The 18,929-nt window shown below is 38.0% G+C and overlaps 1 protein-coding gene across 8 annotated transcripts in view; it reads right to left on the bottom strand.

Moving 5' to 3' along the window:
- Window positions 1-4,720: 4,720 nt before the first annotated feature.
- The window catches only part of MEF2C (myocyte enhancer factor 2C), a 152,567-nt gene continuing 138,358 nt past the window's right edge, over window positions 4,721-18,929 (bottom strand). For 3 of the 8 annotated variants that reach the window (XM_039219377.1, XM_039219372.1, XM_039219373.1), the window contains 4 exons: window positions 18,740-18,912; window positions 16,168-16,297; window positions 14,942-15,077; window positions 4,721-9,434 (listed from right to left, as the gene is read on the bottom strand). In XM_039219377.1, the coding sequence (XP_039075308.1) occupies window positions 9,113-9,434; window positions 14,942-15,077; window positions 16,168-16,297; window positions 18,740-18,912 (761 nt within the window). In that variant the 3' untranslated portion in view covers window positions 4,721-9,112. Of the gene's footprint in view, window positions 9,435-14,941; window positions 15,078-16,167; window positions 16,298-17,182; window positions 17,207-18,739; window positions 18,913-18,929 lie in introns of all 8 variants that reach the window. The other 5 variants (XM_039219371.1, XM_039219370.1, XM_039219376.1 and 2 more) reach the window with 3 other exon arrangements.

The raw sequence follows: 18,929 nt of genomic DNA, 5'->3' as shown, positions 1-18,929 counted from the left end.
AATCTGAGCTGGCTGTCAGCACAGACCCTGACATGGGGCTCAAACCCACGAACTGTGAGATCATGACCTGAGCCGAAGTCAGATGCTTAATCAACTGAGCCACCCAGGTGCCCCACCATTATTGCTTTTTTTATCTCACAATATACCTGGAAATTTTCTGTATTAGTAAACAGAAGGTATTGTGTTTTGTTTTGTTTCTTCTATACTGATGCATAGTATTTTCATTGTGTCGATGCATCACAAGAGTGTTAAACATTCCTTTATAAATGGGCATCTTCTCAATATTTTCATTATAAATGCCACACATATAAACTTTTGCATACAAACAGGTTTGCACAACCAAGCAGGGCTCTTATTTATAAAGAGAAGCAAGTACATAACATACCAAATATTTATGGAACAAATGCTTGAGGATATGGTCTCTAACTGTAACTACTGCTTTTAGAAAAGTTCTTCTGTGTTGATATACTTAGCACCACTAGTGGGAAGCTTTAGGATGAATACTGCAAAGCACGGCTTTCTCTGTAAGGAGAATATGTGTTTTGGACATCAGCAAAGCAGGACCACACCACACTGTCTTTTGGGAAAGAATGTGATAATTGCTAAGAAATAAAAAAACGCATTGTAGTCATCATAGGAAAAATCAGAACTCTGTTGCCTTCTTTTACCATTAATTTAGACACCAGAGTCGTGTTTATTTGGAGTAACTTGTGGGGGAGTAGGGATTTGATATTTTCAGTGAATCGCAACTATAAACATCTTAATTGGGCTTCAAAGCAGCCCTGTGAGTTTAGTGATAGGTGACAAAATCGATACTTAGATAACTTGACAAATGCTTCTTTGTTTGGGAGGGATAAAGTTGGTCTGACTTGCAATCAGGAGACTGGATGACCTCTGGAAAAACTGCATCCAGTGTCACTCAGCAGGTAGATGGTGTAGGTCAAGGCCGTCACAGAAAGGAACTCAGTATATGTTAGCATCTTCCTTTCCCTCAAACACCAGCTTCAGCTTCAGTTTTCTCAGGTTCTCTGGGCTATTGCAAGCTTCCGGGCATTGGTGCTTTCTTCATGGAGGGGAGGTGGGGCATGGGAACTCATAGGGACCCCACGTTTCTAGTGGTAGAGTGTTGGGTAAAGTGCTTTTTTAACTGCTTTCTGCTCAGTGTGGAATTGCCCCTCTGGTAGTTGATGTTTTTGTCCCTCCAGCCTGGCCCTTGCGTAAGTTAGCACAGTCAGAGGGTGATTGTCATCTCCATGGGGCCTACAGTAGAAATGGCTGCTAGAGATGAGAGTTTCAGAACTGAAGATTCTTCCCTAATTCTGAGCCAGTCAAGACTGGGTATGATGGAGCTGGCCCTCAAAAACCAGGAAATACTCCTCTAGGGCCAGAAACTATGAACATTTCCCATGTGTTTTTCTAACTGTAACCTCTGCCTGGGAGAGGAGAGGTTAAGGGAATAGCTTTACTTTTGCTGATAGAGACATTTTCTCTCAGGAAATAAGAACAGTGGGGATCCAAGGGAGACAACAGGAGGGGAGCAAACTTGGCTTTCCTCTTTCATCTGAACCTTGTTTAGTAGTTGATCTCTAAGGGTAATTTACAGGAAAGATGCCATAGGGAAATGCACACAAAATGGAAAAAGGACTTAATTCACAAAATGAAAACTCAGAGACTCTGTCCAAATATTCCTTTACCAGATTCAAGAACTCTGATCAGACTCCCAAAAATCACGGACACGAAAGAACCAGAGGAATTGGGCTGAGGGGCACAAAATGTAATCCTTTGGCCTTTAGTTAGGATGGTTCACGTCTGTGTTCTTAAGTCTTCCCTGACCCAGAAACACGCTGAGGGACCGCTTGGTCTTTTAACCACCTTTCCCTCTATCCTTGGCTTTCTGCTGGCCTTCAGGCCAGCTCTCTTCCTTTAATCACAAACATCGTGAAAGATTTGTTCACACTTGCTGCCTAAAATTTCACAACATCTGCTAGACAACCTCTTCCTGCCACACCATTTTATTGAAATGATTCTCAGAAAACACCCAAGGACAAATTCCCTTCTTCCAATCTCCTCCTTTGTGACTTTAATAAAACATTTGACCCTTTTGATATTTTACCTTGAAACCTCTTCTTGCCTTGACAGCACACTTTGGATTTCCTTCTGTCTGAAAGCCCCTTGACTTCTTCACGGTTTCTTTCTTCCTCAGGTCTGCCCTCTTCAATAGTCCCTTCTAAACCTACTTCTTCCCTCACCCATGGCCTTTCCATTGACAAGTTCATCTCACGGTCATGGTGTTCAGTATTACCTGCCTGTCAGAAACATCCAAAACCTTATCTTCAGCATCAACTGGTATCCTGAGTTCAAGCCTACATTTGCGACATTCTCATGCGCTACTTGGATGGAAGTCAGGCCCAACTTGCTGAAAAGTGAATTAATTACCTTCATCACACAGCAGTGATCTCTCCATTTTCTATCTGGACATTACTATGATCCTAATTATTTAAGCTCCAAACTGTAAATTCTAACAATGTCTATCATCACTCCATTAATACAATCTTCTGCTGAATTCTGACAGTCCCATCTCTTGTAAATCTTTCATTTAATTGCTTAAACCCCAGACTTCTTCACTTGCAATTATATAATCGGATCCCAGCCAACTGTTCCAGTCTTGTCTCTTATTGCTTCTCTGCTGTTGGTTTGTAACCTTGGGAGCTTCCTGGATGAAATCTGGAACTGGCTTCCACACACACAGGCAAGAAAAGACTGAAGAAAGAGACAGATCACTCCAGACTGGTAGGTGGCAGGTTTAAGGAAAGGAACTTAAGTGTGAGGCCGGTCTTTGGTGGCTACGAGACTAGTATATCTCCACATCAGCCTGCCAGATTCTGAAAAGTCTATATAAAGGTTCTAACTGGGTTCAGTCATATACACCATCCAGCTGGTCTCAGTAACACATTGCTTTCTCAAGGCTGTATCCTTGAAAATGGCTCTTTCTGTGGGATTGGTTGGAGGCAGGGAGTGTACTTCTAAGGACAAGGGTGAGGGTGAGGAGGCTCCAATTGCCTGGGTCCATCCTGAAGGTCAACTGGCAGTCATATCCTCTTGATGACCTCCTCCAACACCTATACATGGCTATGCTTTATTTAGGAACGGCCACCATTCCTGTAAATTTTTCTCTTGTTTTCCCATTGCTGTGCATTTATACCTATTTTCCTCCTTGTAGAATGCCCTCATCCAGAGTCATAATTTGTGGGACTCAGTGTGAGAAGAAAAGATCCTTTTTTTCTAGAGTGAAGGAAAAAGATGCCCCTAATGCTACCTAAAATCAAAGCTTTCCACTTTTTTCCTGTGTGTCTCCTGTGCACAATCGAACCTTACTTACAAAACAGAGGTTCAAAGATGAAATTATCAAGATGGCAGGGACGCCTGGTTAAGCGTCCCACTCTTAATTTCAGCTGAGGTCATGATCTCAGGGTTCGTGAGTTTGAGCCCCATGTTGGGGCTCTTCAGTAGCATGGAGCCTACTTGGAATTCCTCTCTCTTTCTCTCCCACCACCCCATCCCTCCACCACCACCTCCAAATAAGTAAACAGGAAAAATTATCAAGATGGTGACAGTAGAGCATGAAACTAAGTGTAGTGTCATGTGTGACTGCAGAGGTCACGTGTCCACAAGTCAGTCCTGCCCTCATCCATTTGGGCCTTTCTCCATCGTACCCACCCTCCAAAGACAAGTCCAACCCTGTCTCTACTGGGCAAATGAAGAAGTGTTCATGCTCTGCTCTGCTTCAGAGATGACTGAAGTGGTTCCCTCCTAGCACTTTGGGAAAGTCTCTGAGAGCAGTTTCTACTTCCCATTAATCTTTCAATCTCCTATCAGTTTGTAAGTTCCTTAAGAGCAAGGGCTACGTCTTCATTCATCCTAGAACCCACCACATGAATTACACATAAAGAATTACACATAACGTTTGCCGACAACGAATAAAAAGAACAGAGAGAAAAGCACTGCTATCTTGAAGCCACATGCAATGTTTCCCCAAGCTGCGTTCTTTTTCCCAGCAGAGCAGGAATCACTGAGTGCAGGAGTCCAAGTTCTCCAGGTGGCTGGCCAGTGCCTTCTTGTTTCCCTTTTCAGTTCCTAAATTAGACTTTATGCTGGTCTCTCTAAGGACATTTCCTTTAGCAATTATTATTGAGTTTTGGTAATAGATTTTTCAGTTTCTAAAAGTCTTTGAATTTACTAATTTTTTCAAGTATTTAGATAAAAGTCTATGCTTTCCTTTTTTGCTTTTTGATTTGGTTAAAGAGACTGTTTCAACGGAAAAAATAAATGAATCTGAAAATGCTTCCTGCACATTTTAGTTTATAAACAATTTAAGTTATTGTCATGGTAGTGCTTTTCAGAATGTCTTTTGGAAAATTCTCTGTTTCAGGCAAGTTATCCAAGATCTTCATGGACCTGCTTTGATAAAGAAGTGGAACCACTTGATAAGAACCTTGAACTTCTCACACTGTCTGAGTACATCTATCACTCCAAGAAAAGTGATCCAGTTTACACCTTTCTTCCCTCCAAAACACAAACGCCCCACTTTTTAAGTATTTGAGCCGAAAACTCAGAATGCTCAGTTGCACTTGTGGGAGAAGCTGCTTTAACAAACAGGATTAAGTGGAATAAATTTAAACAGCAAAACATTAATTAAAAAAAACGCACCACGGACACTGCATCACTAAGAAAGCCAGTAACTTTACTGAATTGTCTGCAAAATACAAATTATACCTTATTTCCAGCAGGAGAAACTTTTGAAAATTCCCCACTTTTATTCACTACAGACAGCTGAATTAAGTCCCTTGAGATACACAGATGTGGTTTAACTTAGTTATAACATCTTGTCATCTAGTGGCGACAAAGTCCAGCTTATGCCGCTGTGAGCCTCTATTTGAATATTTGTTGCAAATGCTTGTATGCCCTCATTTACAAGCTATTTTAATTACTGTCATGTAATGGAAACAAGTCCCCAGAAAAAGAAAAAGAAGAAAAATGATACAGCAAACCATCTGAAGCAATCCAAGTCCTATGCCTACAGTGACCCAGGTCTACTTTGCTCCGCGAGAACACTGGTACTGCGTTCACACAACAGAATCTGTCACTTAGCCGACCTCTCTGAATTAAACTGAGGTATGATTCAATTTGAGGTATGGTTAGGGAAGGCAAAATGCAATACCCGATTATGAAAATAACCCAAATGGACAAATTGAATGTAGAAGATCTGTGGCTTGGATTGCTCCACATCTTTGGTTAAAACATATTAAGAAAAGCCTTTAATTACATCTGTAGTCTGAAGTGTTCTAACAGACACCAGTATTCCATCAATCTTCAAAAGATCTGTAGTGGCAGGAAATTAACGCCATGTAAGTGACATCACAGCAGATGGCACAAATGGGAACAGATGAAGTATGCCATGCTTAGGCAACAGCCTTTACTGAGGGTTCAAGTGGCTGCTTCTTTAAAAAAAAAATTTTTTTTTAAAGAAAGAAAACACAAAGCATTTACCCTCTGGAAAAATAAACAAAAGCCCATGACAAGGGGCAAAAAAATGCTATCTCTAAATTAAAAGATGGCGGTGTGAGGAAAACACATACATCAAAGTGTGAGAGGGCAGACATTCTTTTAAAAAGTGTATTGGAACTTTTGTTTTTCCCCTCACTTTTAGTCACCCTTAAAGTGATCTGAGGATGATAGGTATTTTCATATTCATCATTACAAAATGTTAAATTCCACCTTTGGGAAAAAATAAGACATTTTACTAAAAAACACAATTTTAAAAAAGGTTGAAATGAACAGCCTTCCACTCACCAATGCATACAATATATAGGTGGTGTAGCTTGCATATATTGCATCAGTGTTACCAGTATTTAAGCTTAATATTACCAAAAATCTTTTAAAATAGGATTAGCTATAACAATATTTGTAGCTGTGTAAAACGTTATTTATGGTTCTTTTGCTCACAATGAAGAATGTTGCCTAAAATGTTACTCTAGGATGGGGCGTGTCACAGAACACTCCCTCAGGGCTCTGCCCTAGACTCCTGAATACAAAGGATTCACTGTGATAAAAACCCAAAACCGTACTAGCTTTGCAAATACATAAATGGTAGATTACAGATAAGGTAGAAGGGTAAAGATAGACAGTGATTGTTTACAGAAAGTGACTCATCACAATCAAAATTGTGCTTCTTCTCATTAAGTCGTCTTAGAAAAATTCTCAGATTATACCCTCACTATCTTGCTACCACTTTATATGAATTCAGTAGTGGGAGCAAGAGATGACTGGCATCCATTTTCAAGTGATTCTGTTCTTTTCATGTTCTTATAAAACTATTGTCAGATCTGCTATAAATAGCCAAGGCTTCTGCTGGTACTTTCGCTTACTTTCTCTTCAGCATTATAAATTCACTTTTCTTTTGTTGCGGAGGCAAACTGCAGGTAAAAAATTAATATGGCTATTTTCTCATATTTTCACATAATGACCCTTTCCCACCCACTGGTAAATTTCCGATATGAATAAAGTGTTTTGAAATGACAAAGAACATGTGTGACATGTTTGCATATTTTAGACACATCAAGTTAGGAGGATGGTTGTAAGGATGGGATCAAGTCTGTGGTGAGGAAAAGCACTTTCTTAGTTGTTCTTCCCATGTGTGAATGCGTGTGTGTGTGTGTGTTGCATGTTCAGGGATGATTTTCTGTTTTTCCTCTGCATAAATGTCTTTCTTTCATGTTCCATGGATACCTTGAGTAGTGGGATGTAGGAAAAGGTTGACAGATTTTTTTTGTTTGTTTTCAGTATATAAAACGTTAGTACAAGGCAGGCTGGCATCCTATACGGACACCACCAAAGGTGCATTGTGGTCTAATTGTGGATTTCAGATCAAGTTAAGAAAATACCGCCTAGTTAGTAAGGTCTCTTGGCTTTTGCCACCCAGCGGCAGCCTTTTATGGTGAGAAACACATAGCAACTATGCAAGGGAAAGAAAAGAATGGATGAGAATGTCCTACATGTGCACAGCAGTATCGCTCTTCCTGTCTGCATCTTCGTTGCTGTGTATGTCAATGCACATGATTGGAGATGAATCGACAGATCTTCACATTCCAAGAGAAAGAAAATCATTCCTGGATCGAAATCTCTTTTAAGCAATATATATCAACTTTTTTTTTTTATGGCACTCACTTCTTAAGGGGTCTGAAAATTAATCCCTTCTAGACAAATATCAGACAAGAGTCATCATTATTTCTTGTAAAATTTAAAAAAAGGGACATAGAGAGGTTCTTTAATGGGATTTCTTGAAATGGCTATTAAATCTCTTTATTGAAGAAAAAAATAGATGACATACATGCTTTATGCAGAAGTGACATTTGGGGGTCCTGACACACCGGGATTGTGCAACAGTCCTATATTGCTGACAAGATTGTTGAGGGTCAGTTAAAGTAATTAAAAATGGATGACGAAGCAACTATCCCTTTACCTGCTTCCTTCTTGTCTAGCACCCAGTCTTTCACATTTTTCTTCTGTGGGAATTGATAACTTATGCGTTGAGTAAATGCCATATCACTTGTTTCTAGGGCCATATTTGCAGCGTGTGCCCCAACACAGCTTCTCTATTCTGGGCATATTTCTAAAAGGTGTATCAAATTCTAGGCTGAAGACCAACCAGATAATTTAGGATATGGGCAAGTTAGGGTATGCACTTACTGAATTCCAAGATGCATGGTGAAATGGTGAGATCAGAAAGGGGCCCTGCATTTGATAATAATGCAAAAACAAAACAAAAAATAGCATGAAAGAAACTCATTAGTATATACAATGGATGTCAGTTGACCCGGAAGATTCCTAATGTATTAAAAACAATTTAGGGTGTTGCAACGTGATATGTTCTAATCCCACAGGTTATCCTTTTGACAGCTGACCTTGAACTTATAAAATGTATGCAGAGTAAAAGAAAACAGAAAGAAAATAGTTACTCAAATGTGCAACTGCACAAATATACCCCCCTCCCGCTATTAAGATAACAAAACTTCTGCTATTACCATAATATTATATATATTAGAAAGCTATACACAAGCATGTTAATTTCACAGATTTTTTAAAAGATTCTTAATATTTTATATAATTAGAAATACACATTTCAAAAACAAAACTTCTACAAAGAGAAAACAGTTATCTTGGTTAGCAAAGCATGGAGTTCCTCATGGCTTAGGGTAGTGCTTTCTATACAAAAAGTCCTTTTTGGTTTTTTACAGGACTGTTTAAAATATTAGCGAAGCTATCAAGGGGGAAAAAAACACATTTTGGCTTAAGTAAACTACAAAAAGCCACAAATGCTTTGCAAACTCTGTCTTACCTTTTATATGAAAATAAGCAAAATGTAATGTACATATTTTTATATTTTTATTTAATAAGAGATGCAGACCCAGATTTATTTATTTATTTAATTAAATACGTTAGCCCTCAAACTCCACATTTTTTTTTTTTTAAATAGGTATGGTCCTCCTGTAATGGTCGTTGATCCTTTTTAATGAGTGCCATACGCCAGTGATATGCGTGCAGGTTTGTGAGCGCGTTCTCGGGATGTTAGGTGACCTGGTGTGTTCCTAACATTTACCAACGGCCACCCTTTGCCGGGTCTGTCCAAAACCTCTATACATTTTTCTATATGTTGCATAACAGCTGCTCTCTCTTTCAGTAAAGATCTGCCGCTTTTGGCAAATGTTTCCTTTTGTCTATTTACATGTAAATAACGTTGAACCTGCAACATGACACTATCTATTGTAACATACATTTTGCAAAGGAGCACAACAGTGAAAAGAAGTTAGCCTTAAAATCTATTTTGTACAAGTGTTCTGTTGTACAACTCAAGTGCTAAGCTTATCTCAGCATTTCTGTTTATCTTTATACTGTATCACTGAGGCAATTTAAAAGTACTTTTACAAAACAGAGTACCTGACTTTTTTTTTTTCCACACACAGCACATATAATGCATATCGACCCCCCTTCCCCATTAAGGTATAGCACACACACACACTGCAAGAAAAAAAAAAACTATTAAGTAATAATCTGATCATGTTGCCCATCCTTCCGAGAGTCGCATGCGCTTGACTGAGGGACTTTCCCTTTCGTCCGGCGAAGGTCTGGTGAGTCCAATGGGGGAGTGGAATTCATTCCGGTGATCCTCTCGGTCGCTCCCGTCGTACGAACTGCTACAGCTGCTCAAGCTGTCAACAGGAGATCTCCCCGCCTCGTGGCGCGTGTGTTGTGGGTATCTCGAAGGGGTGGTGGTACGGTCTCTAGGAGGAGAAACAGGTTCTGACTTGATGTTGAGGCTTTGAGTAGAAGGCAGGGAGAGATTTGAACTCTGAGATAAATGAGTGCTAGTGCAAGCTCTGTAGGAGGAAAGGAAACCCAGTTACAGATGGAGGAGGCCTGGAGCCCCCAGGAACTCACAATTACATAACACATCAGCTTCAAGACTCGCATAGACACCAGAGCATGCCCAGAGGGACAAGAGCGTGCTCGAAGCACTTAGGGGCATCACGTTCTCAGAGCGATTTAGGATGCCTGGTAGTAATTACAGCATTCAACTGGTCCGGGCCTCATGAATCATATACCTCTAGTCTGTGACAGGCTCCCTAAACATACAGGTGACTGGCTCAGAAAGGCTTAACATGACGTGCTGCAAAAAGCATTTTCTGTGTCCATGGAATTTCTCCCTAGACTAGTTTCAAATTATGAGCTAAGATGTAAGATACAGTGTTTAGCTTTTGAATTAGATGTCTTTGATTTACTAACGTGTGTGCGCGAAAATCATTATAAAAAGCTGGTTACAGACATAAATGTTTCCCTCTGTGTAATAAGCACATGCATGTTAAGTTGTATAGTCTTCAGAGAAAGTGAAGGGAGTTCAAATTTCAAATGAACAAATCCATAAAATGCTACATTTATAACTGTAAATGATGTAAATATAAATTATAACTGTATATGGTGAAAAACTTGGAAGAGGGGAGAAGAGGAGGGGAAGGGATTGAAAATTATTTGCAGAAAAGTTTATTGGCCTAAAAACACTAAGATTTCCTACCCTACTAAAACTGATCAATAGTTGGACTTTCTTCATCTTTTCTCAGTTACATGGCGTGAAACTGCTTTCTCTGTTCCCCAATTACCTCAAGTTTATTATTGAGAATCTCTCCCTGTTGGGGTGAAGGGTAGGGTACCACTCCTCTTATATTTATAATTGGCACGAGTTGAGGAATCTGGATTTATCTAAGGAAAGGTTGTTGTAAAGAAGGATCTAGTGTGATTCTATTGTTTAGAAGCCTTAATCCTCATTTATTCCAGGAGAGTATAATTTTCCCTTTTTCCAAAATGTGGAAGAATTTAGATACTTGAAACTCTGGAGGGAAAAGCATTAAGCCCCTAAGGGTAGATTAGCAATCACAATGACTTTGATCACGATAAGCCAGAAGAACATTGCCGACATCAGTTTTAAGATGCTCGTACTGTTTTTGCATTCTGATTGCGCTGACATCCATGGCTAGAGTCAGCTTTACTTGCCCATATTGTCAGGAGAGTACAAATATCTCTTTTAGTGAGGAGGAGGAGCCGCAGGAAAGAATCACCTATCCAGATACACCCATTCTAATCAAAGGAAAGTGAGCCTTCCTACTCATGTATGTGATTACATTACTTTCAAATGGAGAGAATTAGATGGCATTTAAAAGTCATTATGAACAGTGAGAAAATGGGCACATATTTCAGAGGAAAAAGTGGAAATAACTTGGGGCTGGCTTTTTGGGAGATGCAATTCAGGCTCAAAACGTACAGAGATATAAAATTAGTCAAAATGAGTTTATCTTTGAGTGATGTTTTATACAAAAGCACCACCTACTGGCAAAGAACTAGTTTTCTTCTCTTATTAATAGATGAGCTAATGTTGAGAATAACATAAAGGAGAATTATTTGTTTCCCTAATAAGCCTTTATTTCTCTGGCTTTTATGTTTTAAAACGAAAACAGTCTTAGCACTTATATCAAGTTACCAACATGGCGTATATAAGATTTTCAATCACCTGTTCATATTTGTCATTATTTATTTGTAGTTTTTCTTTTAGTCTATATTAGCATACTAATTTTCTAAAAGTTTTAATTAAATAATCTTCAAATCAAGAAGATATTAAAATGGGGGGTGTGACACCTGTATTTCAAAAGGATCTATAACGGTGGACTATTTTATCTTGGTTCAAAGTTACTTAATGATTCATTTTGATGTCAAAGGAAATCATCTTTTGATTTCTGGAAGAAAGAATTTTCCTGGCTCTGGATAAGAAAGATTATTTCACTAAAATTTAATTAAATGCTTCTACTATGAATCACACAACTCTTTAATAATAAATGTCAATTAGGAGTCTGAAAACAAAGTGGCATATCAACAAATGCTTGTGACTGCCCTCTGACATTTAGATAGCTTCTTCACAGGCAGAGGGACATGGACAATTAGAAAAAAAAATTAGGTGAGTTGGGCTAATATGAGCGGTTAATCTGGAAAAATTAAGCAAAAAATAGTATAATCAAAATGCTGTTTCTTTAATACAGCTTTAAGAAGCTGCCTTATCTACTTATTTAGTGTATTTCCCATTGTGAATTGGCTCAGATAGGTTCTGCTACATCTCTTCCTTATAAGAGATATAAACGCTTATTGTTTATGCCTTCCTGCAGACTAATGGGCTAGTCTCTAAGTTTACTTTTTGGTGGCCTTTCATTTGACACTGTAAGAATATATGAAGCATTTTGAGTAGTTCTGGGGAAACTCAATCCACAGTAACGAAATGTACATGATAACTTAGATTCAGCTCCATTATACTGTGGTATAGGATTTTAAATAGCAGGGAATGTAATTGTTTAGTGTCCGTTACCAAAGTCTTATCTTGAAAAGAAAATGCATTACAACATCACTTAGCAGTACACATGCTAGATTCAGATACAAGCGTGTTGGTCTGTTTGTTGTTAAGAACAAAATCTTTATAGGCCCAGATAATTGAGAAATGCTCCATGTGTGTGGGTGAGAAAGAGGTGGGTGGGAGACAGAAGCCTGATGTGCAAGTTGCCCGTATCAAATCCTGCTACAAGTTTTCATCTATTGCAGATGTCTTCCAACTGGGAAAACACCTACCCTTCCCCACAATTGTTCAGAAGTGAAATGTAACCGGATAGTTTTATTCAAATTTTGTACTGCCTCCGCCTCCAAATTAAACTATCAAACTATATTTAACCTAACCTTTTAAAAGTAGTCTCTAAACACCCACATCAACAAAGATGATGTAAAGAAATGTTTCCAGAAAATAGGCTGCCATTTTTCAAAGGTGATGTGAGAAAAGCACTTAAAAATTTGAGGGTCATTTTCTCAAATGACACTAATCCTTGAGGGCAAGTTCCTTCTGCCAATCACCTCTCCTTCCTACCTCTAATCAATGTATGCCATTTATCTGACTTGGCTAGATAAAACCAGACGCTAACATAGTGTTAAAAGTACAGCTTCAGAGAGTTAAAGGTATTTCCATCAACAAAACAAAGAGTCCTTTTATACTCTTAATTTTGGGAAAGAATTGTGACCATCTTGGGCTGCTGGGAATGGCCACTCTGGACGCTGTATCTACTTTGAACACTGTATCTGCCCAAAAGAATGTGAACTCACCACACAAGACACTGAGACTACTTTAGCCTAAAAAGATACCGATTTTTAAAATTAATCCACACTGTAAGGAATTAAGGCACCTCATATAATTTATTTACATAAATATTACAACTTGGGAGTTTTTTTTTTAACAGTTTAACATTTAATTGTGTGAACATGAGCTAGTCCATTTGAAAGGACCCCCTTTTAAAAAGCTACCCTGTGTGTGTATGTATGTATGTATGACAGAGAGAGAGAGAGAGAGAGAGGAAAGAAGGAAGGAAGGAAGGAAGAAGGAAGGAAGGAAAGAAAGAAGGAGAGCTGGCCAAGATTAGAAGGACTAAAAGGGGTATCCTATCTATCTGAGGGATAAGGGAAGTGATTAAACGTAATAAAAACTCAGACTAAATTCAGAGTGTAAATTATACACCATGATAACTGTTGCTGAAAGAAACCGGAACTAAACAAAATGCTTCATCCTTGGCTGTTGCCATTTGGTTCCTCTCTAGGCCAGTCCTCTTCTTTCTCATTTACTGAAGACTTTACTAAGGGCAGCAGAGAATGAGACTCTTCACATGTAATAGAAGGGACTTTTAAAATTATGGTATAGTTAAAATACATAAATAAATGTATTTTGTACATAAAATGCAAATTGTCAGGTGTTACTAAAAACAAAAGAAAGCCACATTCAGAGCAAATACTATGGCTTTTGACACTGATAATTTCTAAAGAAATCTAGTCCTTTAATGGATGAATTTTGTGAAAATCTAGAAGTAAACAGCTACCCTGATTTCTATAAAGAAGCATGTACTGTGGACTCACGGCTTAACCATAGCAGAGCAATGCAACATGTATGTATTTTAAGACTGCTTGGATGGTATGATGTACTTAGTGACAATTACCTTAAAAAGTTATTGCAATAAATGCCTACTTGCATAGTTAACATTTCTGAGAAAACTTAAAATGTCCTAAAAAGAGAAACCCTGTTGCTGATCAATATTTAATATATCTTCAAAGTTAACAATCTTTTAGGAAACCGCAGCAATGATGTCATGTGAATTTATTTTATTGTTTAAATGAAAGGTTAGATTTTCAACACTAATGTTTAGGGAGCAGAATGGAAGCAAATACACAGTGAATGGGGGAAGACTCCATTACTAGAGTGCTAATCTATTTGAAATCAATTCCACATGAAAGCTAGGAGGGTACTGAGGGGTAAGAGATGTGGTCGTGATGTCAATCAGTGATTTTTATTCTAATCAGTGTTTTACACTCATTATCTCTTTAGGAACAGAAGTATAGAACTAGCTAACTCTTCTCACCAAATGGCTCAGCAGAAAACTGAAAGTGAGGTAGACACACAGAATGTTTCTAAAATACAAAAATTTATCTTTCAATATTTTATATCTTCCTAGTATTTTCTTCTGAAGATTAACTGCAGTTTTGGAGTTATTATGTAAACTTAAAGGCAGGTCTTTGATTCAGGTTTTAAACCTAAAAAAGCTACGTGTTTTATAAGTGTGAATTCTGAAATCAGCGCTTTGTAAAGGTTTGCACATTTTCACAGATAAATGACAGGAGTCATTTCTATGATAAAGACATTTCTCAAAGTTACCACAAGGGGGCAGAAATACACATATTTTGATTTCAGAAAACAATAGAAATTATTTTTATACCCAAATTTAGGTAATTAGTACATATATGTGTATATACATATACATTTATATTTATACAATGTCTATAAATATACAACCATACTATGAGTACATTATAACTATATGAAATCAGTGTATCAATAGAATAATAGATCCTATGAATACTAGATTAACGTTAGCATGACTATATGGTTTACGTTGAGTGGTTAGGATTCCCAAATATCTCAAAAATGTGAAGAACTTTTAAGTGCCTTCTTACATCCCACGTGAGCTACATGAAAAGTTAACTAAGTGAAGTTTGTTTACTGATCGAAGTGGAAACCAATATAGCCTAAAACAATAGGGAAATAACTTATCCCATCATCACAGGGCTCCCCTCCTCTTAAAAAATAAGCAAAGTAATATTTAACCTGCTTGAAAGATACTGATATGATCATTACCTTCCGATTTTGATAAAATAGAACTGTACATCCTTTCATGGGACCTTAGAGTGCAGTATTTAGAGATTGCCACTTGCCACTTAAAAATGCCTTCTAGAAGTGTTTTACGAGAGAAGTAATATTGCTTACCCCAGCTGACTGAGGGCGGATGGCGGCATGTTATGAAGGTGCTGCTGTTGCCAGCCAGTTACTGACCCAAGATGAAGGGCGCTGGCGGTGTTGAACCCAGACAGAGAGGACAGGTCTGCACTACTCAGAGAATACTCTAGAGGAACAAATAAGACAGTAGGGAAAAGACTTAATTTGGAAATTATAGACTGGTAAATAAACATTTCCTATTAAAAATATTCCATGAGTGCTATTTAATGATTGTTTTAAATTCTCTCATTTTGGCTGCAGGTGGGGGGAGAAGGAGATAAAGTATCAGGAGCAACTTTAATTTAAAAGAGATACATATTGGGGCACCTGGGTGGCTTAGTCGGTTAAGCGTCCGACTTTCGCTTAGGTCATGATCTCGCGGTTCATGGGTTCGAGCCCCGCGTCGGGCTCTGTGCTGACTGTCAGCTCAGAGCCTGGAGCCTATTTCAGAGTCTGTGTCTCCCTCTCTCTCTGACCCTCCCCTGCTCATGCTGTCTCTCTCTCTCCTAGAAATAAATAAAAACATATTAAAAAAATAAATAAAAGAGATACATATCATATACCAAAAAAAAAAAAGTATTCCATGAAAGCTTTGAAGTAGAACAGCCTGCAATTTTAATTTATTAGAAGTACAATCTGGCATTATAACATCTACATATTTGATGATCCAGAAATGTCTTTTAAACAATCCTGAAGGGGTTCCTGGGTGGCTCAGTTGGTTAAGCGTCTGACTTTGGCTCAGGTCATGATCTCACAGTTTGTGGGTTTGAGCCCTGAGTCGGGCTCTGTGCTGACAGCCAGCTCAGAGCCTGGAGCCTGTTTCAGATTCTGTGTCTTCCTCTCTCTGTGACCCTCCCCTGCTCACGCTGTCTCTCTCTCTCAGAAATAAAAAAAATAATAATAATAAAAGAAGATTTATAAACAATCTTGAGAAAGTGAGCTCCACTATTACACCAGAAATAATGGCTTGTTTTCCTTGAAATTGTTCTTGTATATTGAATTCAGGTTGGGTTAATAAAACTTTCACTTAAGAAAGAAAAATACTTTTTGTCAAAAATACTCATTTTGTCTTAGTAAGAAATAGGCGATGCTATAGTCTCTGGACGCCACAGGTACTACATGAAGCTTCCTAACAGACTAAAAGGTATAACTTTCTTCATCTTGCTTTTTAATAAAAAGTATTTAATGTACTATTTGAACATGGCAAAGCTACTCACCGGTACCATATGTTGTTGAAATGGCTGATGGATATCCTCCCATCCCTTGTCCTGGTAAAGTAGGAGTTGCTACGGAAACCACTGGGGTAGCCAATGACTGAGCAGACTGGGAGTTATTTATCCTTTGATTCTTTTAAAGTAAATAAAGAGACATTATTGGTAGAATTTTTTAAAAGTTAAAAATGTTACATTTCAGTATTAGTTTTGCACATAAAGAGATAACTTGGTACAAATCTCCTGAAATTAATCATTTAACATGTGTCTCTATGAACTCTGCCAACCCTATCATTTACAATCCTTCAAGAGACCAGTTGTTGCCATAGTAACCCATTACATCAGTATCTCCTAGGCAACTGAACTAGTAACAAGTACCATAAGCTTTATTATGGGTAAAAACAGACTATGTTGAAAACTGATGAAATATGTATACTGTACTTCCATTGTTTCAGTTTTTATTCAAATGCAAATTAAAAAAAATTAAAATCAACCGTGGTGGTTTTTATGTTCAGTTCTATATACAGCAGAGCAGATGGGCAGATTTCATGCTATACTCTGACCAGCAGGTGGTGCTCCGACCACTTTTTTCATATTCTAAACTTCCCTCAGAACTACATGGCAAAGCAGCTAACATGTATATTTAACTCCTTACAGCAAGAAGATTAAAGATTCACATACATTTAAAGCTCATGAGACTTTAATTCTTAGAAAAATGAGTATCTTTATGGTTTAAATAACTAAGGAAATTATTTTTGTTAGAATTTTACTATAAACCAAGTCCTAAAATAAACTGAAAACATGGTCTTCACTTACAAAGGCTGAGACAGAAAAATAAATATCCAGATATTCTTTTCACCTGTGTGTGGTACTTGAAATTAATGACACTGAAATAGAATTAATGTTGACACATTACGGTAACTTCTGTTATCATCCCATTTTACTAGAGCCACTCCACCTAAGAGTCACCTTGGGTTTCTCCTTGCACATACCATTTAAGGGAAATTCTCTTACTACTTACCAAAAGCAGGTCGACATCCTCAGACTGAGAGCATGGGGAAGGAGTTTTATTAATTAGTGTCTGTAAATATTTACAACGGGGCAAAACCTCTCCAACAAAAGGAAAAGCATCTTCTGATAGACAAAACAGTTTAAACAATTTAAAAACCCAGACTCTAAAGATAACTCCTCACAAAGCCATTCTTTGTTTCCTTTAATGAGCGGTTTGTCTCAAATGCGAAGACAGTCTATCCAGTTTTCTGCACAGGTCAGTGTCTCAACCTTCATTATTTCAGTACCACGTTTTGAAAAAAAAAAAAAAAAGTAAAAAAGCTTGTATTTTGAAAGCCCACTCGCGGGAGGAGGGGAGACACTACACCTGGCCACCGGTGAGAGGCTGTGCCGACCACTCACAGGATCCCTGGGGGAACATCGGTTTTAAGGAACTTGGAATAAATCTGCTGATAGAGACAGCCTGCCACGCATGGCCCACACTGCTTGGCTATGGCCCTGTGGGAGGTTTTATTTATTAGACCCAGTCCTTCCCAAAGGGAACGTTGCATATTATGTGATTTCTTTTTGGGGGGGGGTTGATATTCAAAATTAATCTGCACTGCGCCATAATAAACTAATCAGCTTGCAGGGCTGGTTTACCCTGAAGCCTGCCACAGAGCACAGAAAGAAAAAAAAAGCAATATGTTTGCAGGATGGTCTAAATTTGTCTACCGAATCTTGGTTTTAAATGTTCTCGCTCTTAAGCAAAGCTAATTTGGAGAACACTGATGTAAGTCTCTTTGTTGTTGAATTTGGCCCCACAATCATTATCTTCATCTCAGCCTGCAGATCCAGGAGAAAGAAAAATGATAGAGTCCGGGGATATTATTTATATTTCTTATTTATTTATTTCTTATTTAATTTTTCTAACAGTGCCATCTTTTTTTGTTATTGTAAAACATAACCTTTGTTCTCATAATGCCTAGGATTTTAAAACAATTTGCTTTTGAGAGGCAGCTATTTGCATGAAGCACATATATGGAAAGATGAATTGAGGTAGAGCACAGGCACGTGAGGTATTAAACCTTACCACCGCAACACACCTAAGAAAAGAATGGCCAATTAACAGGAGAATGTTCATTTAGAAATTATGGAGATTTTTGGTTGTCATTACTTTGAGGACATAACTAGATCAACATTATAAAATCTGTTATGAAAGTCCCTATTCTGTGAATTTGATTCTACCACTGGTCAAATTGTATGCAACATAAGGAGAGTAATAAGCAATGATTTTTTTCCTAATTATAAATTGGAGAGCTTAAAAGGAAATGGTTTCTTTGCCTCAGAACACCGGTTTTATAGTGGAGTTTATTGGATGTTGGTTTTTTTTTTTTTAACATGGAAAAGGAAAATGCGAACCAGTTACCAGAAATAATGGCTAAATACAAACAGGGCTCCAGCAATAGCATTGATATGTTAATTTTCTAGGAGCATTTAAGTAATTCAAAATGTTAGACAAATACAAAGACAGCAAAACATATACAAAACATTATCAACATTTATTTAAAATGTAGTTTCGCATTACCACTGATGGCATCGTATTCTTGCTGCCTGGTGGAATAAGAACTCGGAGATCTGGTTTACGGTTATTCATCCCTAAATTCATGGGGGGAGGAGATTTTGCTTGCATATTCTTGTTCAAGTTACCAGGTGAGACCAGCAGACCTGGTGAGTTTCGGGGGTTGCCATATCCGTTCCCTGTTAACACAAAACAA

The sequence above is a fragment of the Hyaena hyaena genome, unplaced genomic scaffold, assembly GCF_003009895.1.
Source record: "Hyaena hyaena isolate Hyena2069 unplaced genomic scaffold, ASM300989v1 scaffold_815, whole genome shotgun sequence".
Classification (NCBI taxonomy): Eukaryota; Metazoa; Chordata; class Mammalia; order Carnivora; family Hyaenidae; genus Hyaena; species Hyaena hyaena.
This window is presented reverse-complemented; position numbering and strand designations above follow the sequence as displayed.